The following is a 15,427-nucleotide window of genomic DNA, read 5'->3' as shown; positions in this document are numbered from 1 at the left end:
AAGGTGAGATACATACCAGCTCACACCTCAAGCACGCCGTACAACATGGCATTCAACATAACGCAAGTTAACGGCATAAACAACATCAGCAACAGGCTGACTAAAACCATAACACAACATGTGTTGAAACGTAACAAAAAACTGCAGATACAGTACGCACTGGGACGGGCGACCAGCATCCTCTACGGACTAAGAGAAAAAGATTTACCGGTAAGTATTAAAATCCTATTTTCTCATACGTCCTAGAGGATGCTGGGGTCAAATCAAGAACCATGGGGTAATACCAAAGCTCTAGAACGGGCGGGAGAGTGCGGATGACTCTGCAGCACTGATTGACCAAACATGAGGTCCTCATCAGCCAGGGTATCAAACTTGTAGAACTTCGCAAAGGTGTTTGAACCCGACCAAGTAGCCGCTCGGCAAAGTTGTAATGCCGAGACCCCCCGGGCAGCCGGCCAGGACGAGCCCACCTTTCTGGTAGAATGGGCCTTCACCGATTTCGGTAACGGCAATCCAGCCATAGAATGAGCATGCTGAATCGTATGACAGATCCAGTGCGCAATAGTCTGCTTGGAAGCAGGAGTCCCAATCTTGTTGGGAGCATATAGGACAAACAGAGCCTCCGTTTTCCTAAACTGAGCCATTCTGGTGACATAAATTTTCAAAGCTCTGACTACATCGAGAAACTTCGATTCCAGCAAGGTGTCCGTAGCCAGTGGCACCACAATAGGTTGGTTCAAGTGGAACGACGAAACCACTTTCAGCAGAAATTGCTGACGAGTCCTCACCTCTTCTCTATCTTCATGGAAGATCAAATAAGGGCTCTTGTGAGACAAGGCCGTTAATTCAGACACCCGCCTTGCGGATGCCAAGGCCAACAGCATGACCACTTTCCAAGTGAGGAATTTCAACTCTACCTTCTGTAAAGGTTCAAACCAATGAGACTGAATGAATATCAACACCACGTTAACATCCCACGGTGCCAGTGGGGGCACAAAGGGAGGTTGGATGTTCAACACGCCTTTCATAAAAGTCTGAACTTCTGGAAGGGAGGACAATTGTTTTTGGAAGAAAACCGATAAGGCTGAAATTTGTACTTTAATTGCGCCCAACTTTAGGCCCGCATCCACACCAGCTTGTAGAAAATGGAGAAAACGTCCTAACTGAAATTCTTCCGTAGGAGCCTTCCTAGATTCACACCAAGACACGTATTTTCTCCAAATACGGTGGTAATGTTTAGACGTTACTCCTTTCCTGGCCTGAATAAGAGTGGGGATGACTTCCTTGGGAATACCCTTTCGGGCTAGGATACGGCGTTCAACCGCCAAGCCGCCAAACGAAGTTGCGGTAAGTCTTGGAACACGCACGGCCCCTGCTGTAACAGATCCTCCCTCAGAGGAAGAGGCCAGGGATCTCCTATAAGTAATTCCTGAAGATCTGGATACCAAGCCCTCCTTGGCCAGTCTGGAACAATGAGGATCGCTTGAACCTTTGTTCTCCTTATGATCTTTATTACTTTTGGAACGAGTGGAAGCGGAGGAAACACATACGCCGACTGAAACACCCGCGGTGTCACTAGGGCGTCCGCTGCTATTGCTTGAGGGTCTCTCGACCTGGAACAATGTGGGGTAATTCCAAGTTGATCGCAGCAGGAATTTGGTTAGCAGTTGGGCAAAACCATGTGCACTGCAGGGGAGGCAGATATAACATGTGCAGAGAGAGTTAGATTTGGGTGTGGTGTGTTCAATCTGCAATCTAAATTGCAGTGTAAAAATAAAGCAGCCAGTATTTACCCTGCACAGAAACAAAATACCCCACCCAAATCTAACTCTCTCTGCACATGTTATATCTGCCTTCCCTGCAGTGCACATGGTTTTGCCCAACTGCTAAAAAAATTTCCTGCTGCGATCAACTTGGAATTACTCCCAATATCTCTGAAGTTTCTTGTTGAGGCGAGATGCCATCATGTCTATTTGAGGAATTCCCCAAAGACTTGTCACTTCTGCAAAGACCTCTTGATGAAGACCCCACTCTCCTGGATGGAGATCGTGTCTGCTGAGGAAGTCTGCTTCCCAGTTGTCCACTCCTGGAATGAAGATCGCCGACAGAGCGCTTGTATGCCTTTCCGCCCAGCAGAGAACCTTTGTGGCCTCTGCCATTGCCGCTCTGCGCTTTGTTCCGCCCTGGCGGTTTATGCACACTGCTGCTGTTATGTTGTCCGACTGAATCAAGACGGGCCGATTGCGAAGAAGATGTTTTCCGCTTGCAAAAGGCAGTTGTAAATGGCCCTTAACTCCAGAACGTTTATGTGTAGACACATTTCCTGGCTTGACCATCTTCTTTGGAAGCTTTCCCCCTGCGTGACTGCCCCCAAGCCTTGGAGACTCACATCCGTGGTCACTAAGATCCAGTCCTGGAACCCGAACCTGCGTCCCTCTAGGAGGTGAGAGCTGTGCAACCACCACAGGAGTGAGATTCTGGTCTTGGAATACAGGATTATCCTTCGGTGCATGTGCAGATGGGACCCGGACCACTTGTCCAACAGGTCCCACTGAAACACTCTGGCATGGAATCTGCCAAACTGAATGACCTCGTAGGCCGCCACCATGTTCCCCAGCAACCGAGTGCATTGATGGGTCGATACTTTTGCTGGCTTCAGAATTTGTTTGACCAGGTTCTGAATTTCCAGAGTCTTTTCCACTGGAAGAAAAACTCTATAATTCTGTGTCCAGAATCACACCCAAAAACGACAGCCGTCTCGTCAGAACCAACTGTGATTTTGGCAAGTTTAGGAGCCAACCATGTTGCTGCAGAATTGTCAGGGAGAGCGTAATGTTCTGCAGTAATTGGTCCCTGGATCTCGCCTTTATCAGGAGATCGTCCAAATACGGGATAATTGTGACTCCTTGCTTGCGCCCGAGAACCATCATTTCGGCCATTACTTTGGTGAAAATCCTCGGAGCCGTGGACAGACCAAACGGCAACGTCTGAAATTGGTAATGACCATCCTGAACTGCAAACCTCAGGTAAGCCGGATGTGGAGGATAAATGGGAACATGTAAGTAGGCATCCTTTATGTCTACCGACACCATAAAATCCCCCTCCTCCAAACTGGAGATCACTGCCCGGAGAGATTCCATCTTGAATTTGAATTTCCTTAGGTAGAAATTTAAGGCTTTGAGGTTCAGGATTGGTCTGACTGAGCCGTCTGGCTTCGGGACCACGAACAGGCTTGAATAAAAGCCTTCTCCCTGTTGCGACGGGGGAACCCTGACAATGACTTGATTGTGACAATTTTGTATTGCGGCGCATACTACCTCCCTGTCCGGAAGAGAAGCTGGTAAGGCAGATTTGAAAAATCAGTGAGGGGGGAACGTCTTGAAACTCCAGTTTGTACCCCTGGGACACTATTTCTAAAACCCATGGGTCCAGGGCCAAACGAGCCCAGAACTGACTGAAGAGCTTTAGACGTGCCCCCACCGGTGCGGACTCCCGCAGAGGAGCCCCAGCGTCATGCGGTGGATTTGGCAGAAGCCAGGGAGGACTTCTGCTCCTGGGAACCGGCCATAGCCGGTGATCGTTTACCTTTTCCCTTTCCTCTAGTAGCAAGGAAGGAAGACCCTCTGCCTTTTCTGTATTTATTGGGCCGAAAGGACTGCATCTGATAGTGGTGTGCTTTCTTTTGTGGTGCAGGCACATAAGGTAAAAATGATAACTTACCCGCGGCAGCCGTAGATACCAAATCAGCGAGGCCCTCACCAAACAATACACCACCTTTATACTAGTGATGAGCGGGTTCGGTTCCTCGGAATCCGAACCCCCCCGAACTTCAGCCTTTTTACACGGATCCGAGGCAGACTCGGATCTTCCCGCCTTGCTCGGCTAACCCGAGCGCGCCCGAACGTCATCATCCCACTGTCGGATTCTCGCGAGACTCGGATTCTATATAAGGAGCCGCGCGTCGCCGCCATTTTCACACGTGCATTGAGATTCATAGGGAGAGGACGTGGCTGGCGTCCTCTCCATTTAGATTAGAAGAGAGAGAGTGAGAGTGAGACACTTGATTTACTGGAGCTTAGGAGTACTCAGAGAGTGCAGAGTTTACTAGTGACTGACCAGTGACCACCAGTGCAGTTATTTTATTATATTATTATTTAATATAATCCGTTCTCTGCCTGAAAAAAAATCGATAGTGACACAGTAACAGTATACCATATCTGTGCTCAGCCTCAGTGTGCTGCATCATCCATGTATATCTGACTGTGCTGAGTGCTCACACAGCTTAATTGTGAAGGAGACTGGGGAGCAGTAGCAGGAGTACATATTATTTAACAGTGCACACTTTTGCTGCCAGAGTGCCACTGCCAGTGTGACTGACCAGTGACCACTGTCTGACCACCAGTATATTGTGATTGTCTGCCTGAAAAAGTTAAACACTCGTCGTGTGGTGTTTTTATTCTATAAACGCATTCTGCTGACAGTGTCCAGCAGGTCCGTCATTAATTATATAATATATACCTGTCCGGCTGCAGTAGTGATTATATATATATATATTTTATTTTATATCATTATCATCCAGTCTATATTAGCAGCAGACGCAGTACGGTAGTCCACGGCTGTAGCTACCTCTGTGTCGGCAGTCGCTCGTCCATCCATCCATAATTGTATACCACCTACCTGTGGTGGTTTTTTTTTTCTCTATCTTCTTGATACTACTAGTAGCTTACTTTAGGAGTCTGCAGTGCTGCTGACAGTGTCCAGCAGGTCCGTCATTATATAATATATACCTGTCCGGCTGCAGTAGTGATATATATATATTTTTTATATCATTATCATCCAGTCTATATTAGCAGCAGACGCAGTACGGTAGTCCACGGCTGTAGCTACCTCTGTGTCGGCAGTCGCTCGTCCATCCATAATTGTATACCACCTACCTGTGGTGTTTTGTTTTTTTTCTATCTTCTTGATACTAGTAGCTTACTTTAGGAGTCTGCAGTGCTGACAGTGTCCAGCAGGTCCGTCATTATATAATATATACCTGTCCGGCTGCAGTAGTGATATATATATATTTTTTATATCATTATCATCCAGTCTATATTAGCAGCAGACGCAGTACGGTAGTCCACGGCTGTAGCTACCTCTGTGTCGGCAGTCGCTCGTCCATCCATAAGTATACTAGTATCCATCCATCTCCATTGTTTACCTGAGGTGCCTTTTAGTTGTGCCTATTAAAATATGGAGAACAAAAATGTTGAGGTTCCAAAAATAGGGAAAGATCAAGATCGACTTCCACTAGTGGCAGCAGACTAGTCATGGCCGAGACGATGAAATGCCAGCAACGTCGTCTGCCAAGGCCGATGCCCAATGTCATAGCACAGAGCATGTAAAATCCAAAACACCAAATATCAGTAAAAAAAAGGACTCAAAAATCTAAAATAAAATTGTCAGAGGAGAAGCGTAAACTTGCCAATATGCCATTTACCACACGGAGTGGCAAGGAACGGCTGAGGCCCTGGCCTATGTTCATGGCTAGTGGTTCAGCTTCACATGAGGATGGAAGCACTCAGCCTCTCGCTAGAAAAATGAAAAGACTCAAGCTGGCAAAAGCACAGCAAAGAACTGTGCGTTCTTCGAAATCACAAATCCACAAGGAGAGTCCAATTGTGTCGTTTGCGATGCCTGACCTTCCCAACACTGGACGTGAAGAGCATGCGCCTTCCACCATTTGCACGCCCCCTGCAAGTGCTGGAAGGAGCACCCGCAGTCCAGTTCCTGATAGTCAGATTGAAGATGTCAGTGTTGAAGTACACCAGGATGAGGAGGATATGGGTGTTGCTGGCGCTGGGGAGGAAATTGACCAGGAGGATTCTGATGGTGAGGTGGTTTGTTTAAGTCAGGCACCCGGGGAGACACCTGTTGTCCGTGGGAGGAATAGGGCCATTGACATGCCTGGTGAAAATACCAAAAAAAATCAGCTCTTCGGTGTGGAAGTATTTCAACAGAAATGCGGACAACATTTGTCAAGCCGTGTGTTGCCTTTGTCAAGCTGTAATAAGTAGGGGTAAGGACGTTAACCACCTCGGAACATCCTCCCTTATACGTCACCTGCAGCGCATTCATCATAAGTCAGTGACAAGTTCAAAAACTTTGGGCGACAGCGGAAGCAGTCCACTGACCAGTAAATCCCTTCCTCTTGTAACCAAGCTCACGCAAACCACCCCACCAACTCCCTCAGTGTCAATTTCCTCCTTCCCCAGGAATGCCAATAGTCCTGCAGGCCATGTCACTGGCAATTCTGACTAGTCCTCTCCTGCCTGGGATTCCTCCGATGCATCCTTGCGTGTAACGCCTACTGCTGCTGGCGCTGCTGTTGTTGCTGCTGGGAGTCGATGGTCATCCCAGAGGGGAAGTCGTACTCGTAAGACCACTTTTACTACTTCCACCAAGCAATTGACTGTCCAACAGTCCTTTGCGAGGAAGATGAAATATCACAGCAGTCATCCTGCTGCAAAGCGGATAACTGAGGCCTTGGCATCCTGGGCGGTGAGAAACGTGGTTCCGGTATCCATCATTACTGCAGAGCCAACTAGAGACTTGTTGGAGGTACTGTGTCCCCGGTACCAAATACCATCTAGGTTCCATTTCTCTAGGCAGGCGATACCGAAAATGTACACAGACCTCAGAAAAAGACTCACCAGTGTCCTAAAAAATGCAGTTGTACCCAATGTTCACTTAACCACGGACATGTGGACAAGTGGAGCAGGGCAGGCTCAGGACTATATGACTGTGACAGCACACTGGGTAGATGTATGGACTCCCGCCGCAAGAACAGCAGCGGCGGCACCAGTAGCAGCATCTCGCAAACGCCAACTCTTTCCTAGGCAGGCTACGCTTTGTATCACCGCTTTCCAGAATACGCACACAGCTAAAAACCTCTTACGGCAACTGAGGAAGATCATCGCAGAGTGGCTTACCCCAATTGGACTCTCCTGTGGATTTGTGGCATCGGACAACGCCAGCAATAGTGTGTGCATTAAATCTGGGCAAATTCCAGCACGTCCCATGTTTTGCACATACCTTGAATTTGGTGGTGCAGAATTATTTAAAAAACGAGAGGGGCGTGCAAGAGATGCTGTCGGTGGCCAGAAGAATTGCGGGACACTATCGGCGTACAGGCACCACGTACAGAAGACTGGAGCACCACCAAAAACGCCTGAACCTGCCCTGCCATCATCTGAAGCAAGAAGTGGTAACGAGCTGGAATTCAACCCTCTATATGCTTCAGAGGTTGGAGGAGCAGCAAAAGGCCATTCAAGCCTATACAACTGAGCACGATATAGGAGGTGGAATGCACCTGTCTCAAGCGCAGTGGAGAATGATTTCAACGTTGTGCAAGGTTCTGCAAGCTTTTGAACTTGCCACACGTGAAGTCAGTTCAGACACTGCCAGCCTGAGTCAGGTCATTCCCCTCATCAGGCTTTTGCAGAAGAAGCTGGAGACATTGAAGGAGGAGCTAACACAGAGCGATTCCGCTAGGCATGTGGGACCTGTGGATGGAGCCCTTAATTCGCTTAACAAGGATTCACGGGTGGTCAATCTGTTGAAATCAGAGCACTACATTTTGGCCACCGTGCTCGATCCTAGATTTAAAACCTACCTTGGATCTCTCTTTCCGGCAGACACAAGTCTGCTGGGGTTCAAAGAACTGCTGGTGACAAAATTGTCAAGTCAAGCGGAACGCGACCTGTCAACATCTCCTCCTTCACATTCTCCCGCAACTGGGGGTGCGAGGAAAAGGCTCAGAATTCCGAGCCCACCCGCTGGCGGTGATGCAGGGCAGTCTGGAGCGACTGCTGATGCTGACATCTGGTCCGGACTGAAGGACCTGACAACGATTACGGACATGTCGTCTACTGTCACTGCATATGATTCTCTCCCCATTGAAAGAATGGTGGAGGATTATATGAGTGACCGCATCCAAGTAGGCACGTCAGACAGTCCGTACTTATACTGGCAGGAAAAAGAGGCAATTTGGAGGCCCTTGCACAAACTGGCTTTATTCTACCTAAGTTGCCCTCCCACAAGTGTGTACTCCGAAAGAGTGTTTAGTGCCGCCGCTCACCTTGTCAGCAATCGGCGTACGAGGTTACATCCAGAAAATGTGGAGAAGATGATGTTCATTAAAATGAATTATAATCAATTCCTCCGTGGAGACATTCACCAGCAGCAATTGCCTCCACAAAGTACACAGGGAGCTGAGATGATGGATTCCAGTGGGGACGAATTGATAATCTGTGAGGAGGGGGATGTACACGGTGATATATCGGAGGATGATGATGAGGTGGACATCTTGCCTCTGTAGAGCCAGTTTGTGCAAGGAGAGATTGATTGCTTCTTTTTTGGTGGGGGCCCAAACCAACCAGTCATTTCAGTCACAGTCATGTGGCAGACCCTGTCGCTGAAATGATGGGTTCGTTAAAGTGTGCATGTCCTGTTTATACAACATAAGGGTGGGTGGGAGGGCCCAAGGACAATTCCATCTTGCACCTCTTTTTTCTTTCATTTTTCTTTGCGTCATGTGCTGTTTGGGGGGTGTTTTTTGGAGGGGCCATCCTGCGTGACACTGCAGTGCCACTCCTAGATGGGCCAGGTGTTTGTGTCGGCCACTAGGGTCGCTTAGCTTAGTCACACAGCTACCTCATTGCGCCTCTTTTTTTCTTTGCGTCATGTGCTGTTTGGGGAGTGTTTTTTGGAAGGGCCATCCTGCGTGACACTGCAGTGCCACTCCTAGATGGGCCAGGTGTTTGTGTCGGCCACTTGGGTCGCTTATCTTACTCACACAGCTACCTAATTGCGCCTCTTTTTTTCTTTGCGTCATGTGCTGTTTGGGGAGCGTTTTTTGGAAGGGCCATCCTGCGTGACACTGCAGTGCCACTCCTAGATGGGCCAGGTGTTTGTGTCGGCCACTTGGGTCGCTTATCTTACTCACACAGCTACCTCATTGCGCCTTTTTTTTTTCTTCTTTGCGTCATGTGCTGTTTGGGGAGTGTTTTTTGGAAGGGCCATCCTGCGTGACACTGCAGTGCCACTCCTAGATGGGCCAGGTGTTTGTGTCGGCCACTTGGGTCGCTTATCTTACTCACACAGCTCCCTAATTGCGCCTCTTTTTTTCTTTGCGTTATGTGCTGTTTGGGGAGTGTTTTTTGGAAGGGCCATCCTGCGTGACACTGCAGTGCCACTCCTAGATGGGCCAGGTGTTTGTGTCGGCCACTTGTGTCGCTTAGCTTAGTCACACAGCTACCTCATTGCGCCTCTTTTTTTTCTTCTTTGCGTCATGTGCTATTTGGGGACTAGTTTTTTGAAGGGCCATCCTGCGTGACACTGCAGTGCCACTCCTAGATGGGCCAGGTGTTTGTGTCGGCCACTTGGGTCGCTTATCTTACTCACACAGCTACCTCATTGCGCCTCTTTTTTTCTTTGCGTCATGTGCTGTTTGGGGAGTGTTTTTTGGAAGGGCCATCCTGCGTGACACTGCAGTGCCACTCCTAGATGGGCCAGGTGTTTGTGTCGGCCACTTGGGTCGCTTATCTTACTCACACAGCTACCTAATTGCGCCTCTTTTTTTCTTTGCGTCATGTGCTGTTTGGGGAGCGTTTTTTGGAAGGGCCATCCTGCGTGACACTGCAGTGCCACTCCTAGATGGGCCAGGTGTTTGTGTCGGCCACTTGGGTCGCTTATCTTACTCACACAGCTACCTCATTGCGCCTTTTTTTTTTCTTCTTTGCGTCATGTGCCGTTTGGGGAGTGTTTTTTGGAAGGGCCATCCTGCGTGACACTGCAGTGCCACTCCTAGATGGGCCAGGTGTTTGTGTCGGCCACTTGGGTCGCTTATCTTACTCACACAGCTCCCTAATTGCGCCTCTTTTTTTCTTTGCGTCATGTGCTGTTTGGGGAGCGTTTTTTGGAAGGGCCATCCTGCGTGACACTGCAGTGCCACTCCTAGATGGGCCAGGTGTTTGTGTCGGCCACTTGGGTCGCTGAGCTTAGTCATCCAGCGACCTCGGTGCAAATTTTAGGACTAAAAATAATATTGTGAGGTGTTCAGAATAGACTGAAAATGAGTGGAAATAATGGTTATTGATGTTAATAATACTTTGGGATCAAAATGACCCCCAAATTCTATGATTTAAGCTGTTTTTTAGGGTTTTTTGAAAAAAAAAAAAAAAAAAAAAAAAACCGAATCCAAAACACACCCGAATCCGACAAAAAAAATTCGGTGAGGTTTTGCCAAAACGCGTTCGAACCCAAAACACGGCCGCGGAACCGAACCCAAAACCAAAACACAAAACCCGAAAAATTTCCGGTGCTCATCACTACTTTATACGGTAGAGACTCCATAGCTTTCTTAGAGTCAGCATCAGCATTCCATTGATGAATCCACAATGCTCTCCTAGCTGAGACTGCCATGGCATTGGCCCTTGATCCCAAGAGGCCAATATCCCTCGCAGCTTCCTTTAGGTAGACTGCAGCGTCCCTGATATGACCTAGAGTCAAAAGAATGCTATCCCTATCCAGGATATCTATTTCAGATGACAAGTTATCTGCTCATTTTTCGATAGCGCTACTCACCCACGTAGATGCAATGGCTGGTCTGAGTAGCGTACCCGTGGTGACATAAATGGATTTCAATGTATTTTCCTGCCTACGATCCGCAGGATCCTTTAGGGCTGCCGTGTCAGGGGACGGAAGAGCCACCTTTTTGGACAGCCGTGATAGAGCTTTGTCCACAATGGGGGGTGACTCACATTTTTCCCTATCCCCAGAGGGAAACGGATACGCCACTGGAATCCTTTTGGGAATCTGAAACTTTGTGTCGAGGGTTTTCCCAAACCTTTTCACAAAGCGTGTTCAGTTCATGAGAGGGAGGAAACGTTACCTCAGGTTTCTTTCCTTTATACATACAGACCCTAGTTTCAGGAACAGTAGGGTCCTCAGTGATATGTAATACGTCTTTTATTGCCACAATCATGTACTGAATGCTCTTTGCCAGTTTTGGATCTAATCTGGCATCACTATAGTCGACACTTGAGTCAGTGTCCGTGTCGGTATCCGTGTCTGCCAGCTGGGCAAATGAACGTTTTTGTGACCCGAGGGGGTCTGGACTTGTAACAACACATCCTCTACGGATTTCTTCCATACCTGGTTCTGAGACTCAGATTTATCCAATCTCTTATTTATCAAAGCCACTTTAGCATTCAAAGCACCCAAAACATTTCACCCAATCAGGTGTCGGCGGTGCCGACAGGGTCACTTCCCCAGCCGTTTGTGTCCCTAACATAGTCTCCTCCTGGGAAGAGCCTTCAGCCTCAGACATGCCGACACACGTGCACCCAACACACACAGACACACTGGGCATATACGGGACAGACCCACAATAAAGCCTGTCAGAGAGACACAGAGGAAGTTTGCCAGCTTACAACCCAACGCTTAAACCCGGTTCTGAAACAGTTACAGAATGTCCCAGACCTGCAGCGCTTTTATAATAACTTATATTGCACCAAAAATCACTGTGCCCCCCCCCCCCCCCCCCCCCGTTTTGCACCCTGTTACTTGTACAGCAGTGTGAGGAAGGACCAGCGTCTCTGCAGCTTCTGTGAAGAGAAAATGGCGCTGATGTGAGCTGTGAGGACTAAGCCCCGCCCCCATAATGGCGCGCTTCAGTCCCGCTATTTTTCAAAATCTTTATACTGGCGGGGGCTTGGCACCTTGTCGCCTCTTGCCAGTCACTTTTTTAGAGGTGTATATGCTGCCCAGGGCGCCCCCCGCGCCCTGTAGTGCCGCTGAGTGTGGTAGCATTGCGCGCAGCGCGGCCGCTGTGCGGTATCACTGAAGTCTTCTGTCTTCTTCTACTCACCTGTAAGGGGGATGACGGGTGGCTCTGGGAACGAGCATCTAGGCGTACCTAGTGATCAGACCCTCAGGAGCTAAATGGTGTCCTGTAGCCAAAGAAGCAGAGCCTTTAAACTCACACAAGTAGGTCTGACTTCTCTCCCCTAAGTCCCACGAAGCAGGGAGACTGTTGCCAGCAGTTCTCCCTGAAAATAAAAAAACCTAACAAAGTATTTTCAGAGAAACTCAGTAGAGCTCCTCAGAGTGCATCCAGTCTGCCTGGGCACAAGTCTAAAACTGGAGTCTGGAGGAGGGGCATAGAGGGAGGAGCCAGTTCACACCCTTTGAAAGTCTTAAAGTGCCCATGTCTCCTGCGGATCCAGTCTATACCCCATGGTTCTTGATGTGACCCCAGCATCCTCTAGGACGTATGAGAAATATAGATAGTAAACTCATGCTAGCAGGGGCCTCTCCCCTTTGTCTTCTCTGCATAATTATGCTTACTGCATACTGTTACTGTATTTATATGAAATTATTTACTCGTTTGTATTAACTTAGGTATTATTTCTCTTGTATGGCACTACAGAACCCTCATAGCACGTTATAAATAAAAGACAATAAGAATAATAATGTCAGCACATTTTTTTTTTTATTATTTACTTCTGCTTATGCACAAAAAGTCCTGAAAATCCCCAAGGCGCATGCGTTCCCCTGATTGTATACAAAAACTACTGTTTCTTACGGACACACTGGCAGAACTGGAGACGCAAAACTATGGCCGTTCCTGAGAGGCGGCCTGAAGTGAACGCAAAAAAAGGCTTGTTATGGGAGGGTCACGGGCATGTCAGCAAACGCGGCTGCATTCCCAAACACAGATCTGCAGCCACAGAGGCCATGTTTAGAGGTATTTCAGAAGGAGACGCGGTGCCCGCTATAGGCTGCTGATGATGCACCAATAGTGGAATGTTCAGAAACACTGGTGGAGGTGCACTGCCCATGGGCATCTCAGGGTTTGCATTTGGTGCACGCTAGTACACAAGGGGAAGCATAAATTAGCATTACCATTTTAGTGCCAGGCAGGCCTTAGTGTCCACCTCTGACTCAGGCCAATAGCCTGTTAGGACAAGGTAGTGGAGTAATCACAGCAGATTGTAATCTATGGAAAGTCTCACTTGACTTTAGAGAATACAATTAAACACTGAATAATGTATAATTTAGCACATCCAAGACTGCTGAATGACTAGCAAAAGGATGGACACTACACTAAAACACCATAAAATCAACCTGCCTCATTTTAGTTGAACTGCATTGGTGTCTCAAAACCATCAAATAAAGGACTGATTTAAATAGCAATGAACCACAGTAAATTGTGTTTTTATTCTGTCCACAAAGCAAAGCGATATAATGCACAACTGCATATGTGCTACTCATCTGCATTAGGAAGCTATAGGCATTGGGTGTGGATCATTAGATAGACAGTGTCTAGGTCGACAATGTTTAGGTTGACCACTATAGGTCGACAGTCACTAGGTTGACATGTGCTAGGTTGACATGAGGTTTTCATGTTTTTTTGGTGTCGTTTTGTCCGTACAGTGATTAGTGCACCGTTTTCCCTCGCATGGCTCGCTTTGCTCGATTACTGTTCCAATCGTAGTCCACGTGGATCGTTAGGTATGAAAAAGTTTAAAAAAAGAATAAAAATGTGAAAAACATGTCGACCCCTTGACCTGCCGACCTAGCAACCCTGTCGACCTTCAGACCGGATCCCATAGGCATTAGGCATACAACCAATCAGAAGAGTGACAGAACAGTGTAAGTACCAACAGCGCCCCTTTAACCTTGAGTCACATTTATGTGACCTGAAATGTGGATTTGTATAACCAGAAGACATTACCCAATATTCCAATGCCAGCAGACACGGTTAGGACGGGTTCTTTGTTCCAGGCATTTTTCAGGAATGCCGCCACTTCTGCAATGACAACAATAATTACAGTGTATAAAATAATGACACAGCACTACAGCATATGCGGATGCTTCAGAAAAAAACGTTAAGAATAAGGTTAATAACATTCAAGTGGTGTTCTCCTTCAAGCCTACTCTGGGGGAGGAAACCTGAGGCTTGCCAACTGATCGCGAACTACACGTTCCAGAACGCCCAGACTTCCAGAAGTTCTTTGGCAGAGTATCATGAGAAATGTATTTGAATAGGCTGTAATATTCATGTGGGTCAATATTAAAGGACACATTGATGGCACGAAATAAGGCAATCTATGTAATGGGCTTAGTAAATTGCAGGAGCAGTAACAATGTCCCCTCACAAGCCACTGACAGCGGCGAAGGATCACCCCCCGAACCTAATCTGACAGCAGTAAGTAAATGACAATAATTCTAGTCTCCTTGACAAGCACTTACTCGAGATCACCGCCATCTTGACTCACCCGGAAGTGAGAGGACGCGCCGCACTGGATGTCGGGATTTGTAGTCCTTGTAGGTCACACAGAACTTAAGCGCTATATCGCCATCTGTATGTTGTTTATAGCAGCGCAGCCTCGTCGCCAATTGCCAGGTGAAAAGTGCACACTGCAACATCGCAGGCAGCGTGCATGAGCACTTCTGCAGCAGTAGAACTAGCTAATTGTCAAAAATATACATAGCTGTAGTTTTCTGCATGGTGAAACTTATCTACAAGCTACAAGAATCAGGGCTAGGAAGCACAATATGCACTTGGGTCAAAAGCTGGTTAGATAATAGCATACCTCCCAACTGTCCCGATTTTCGCGGGACAGTCCCGTTTTTTGGGGACTGCCCCGCTGTCCCACCCGCGGGCCGCAGTGTCCCGCGGTGGGGGGGCAGTTGGGAGGCTCTGTCTGTCGCTGCACTGCTTAGCAGAGCAGTGTTGAATAGACGCTGTGCGCTCTATTCAGGGGAGTCAGAGGGGGGGGCATGCCAGCAGCTCACAGAGCGCTGGGCATGCCTTCTCAGTGACGAAAATGGGGCGTGGCTAACGATCGTGGGTCCTCCCACGAAGCCCCGCCCCCTTTTATTAAACCACACCCCTTTTTCAGGAGTGCGCGCGGCTTCGCCGCGCGTGTGTCCCTCTTTGAGGAGACACAAAGTTGGGAGGTATGTAATAGGGAGCAGCGTGTTGTGGTTAATGGATCTTTTTCAACTTGGACTGAAGTGCTAAGTGGGGTGCCGCAAGGCTCAGTATTAGGACCGCTATTGTTCAATATTTTCATTAACGACCTAACAGAAGGTCTAGAGAGCATGGTGTCAATTTTTGCAGATGATACCAAATTGTGTAAAGTTATAAATGCGGAGGGGGATGCTGAGTCACTTCAGAACGACTTAGTTAAATTAGAAGCTTGGGCAGCGAAATGGAGAATGCGCTTCAATACAGACAAGTGTAAGGTAATGTACTGTGGTAACAAGAACAATATTAACACCTACCTACTAAATGTGGTAAAATTAGGGGATTCTGTACTGGAAAAGGACTTAGGTGTCCTCATAGATAGCAAACTAAGCAGTAGTACCCAAA

At 47.9% G+C, this 15,427-nt stretch overlaps 1 protein-coding gene across 1 annotated transcript in view; it reads right to left on the bottom strand.

Annotated features, from left to right (window-relative positions):
- The window catches only part of NDUFA3 (NADH:ubiquinone oxidoreductase subunit A3), a 37,221-nt gene extending 22,818 nt beyond the window's left edge, over nt 1–14,403 (bottom strand). The window contains exons 1-2 of the mRNA XM_063941648.1: nt 14,302–14,403; nt 13,784–13,858 (exon numbers count right to left, since the gene is read on the bottom strand). Coding sequence (XP_063797718.1) covers nt 13,784–13,858; nt 14,302–14,317 — 91 coding nt within the window. The 5' untranslated portion in view covers nt 14,318–14,403. The remainder of the gene's footprint in view (nt 1–13,783; nt 13,859–14,301) is intronic.
- Between the last annotated feature and the right edge of the window lie 1,024 nt (nt 14,404–15,427).

Source organism: Pseudophryne corroboree, chromosome 10 (genome assembly GCF_028390025.1).
Source record: "Pseudophryne corroboree isolate aPseCor3 chromosome 10, aPseCor3.hap2, whole genome shotgun sequence".
NCBI classification, from domain to species: domain Eukaryota; kingdom Metazoa; phylum Chordata; class Amphibia; order Anura; family Myobatrachidae; genus Pseudophryne; species Pseudophryne corroboree.
This window is presented reverse-complemented; position numbering and strand designations above follow the sequence as displayed.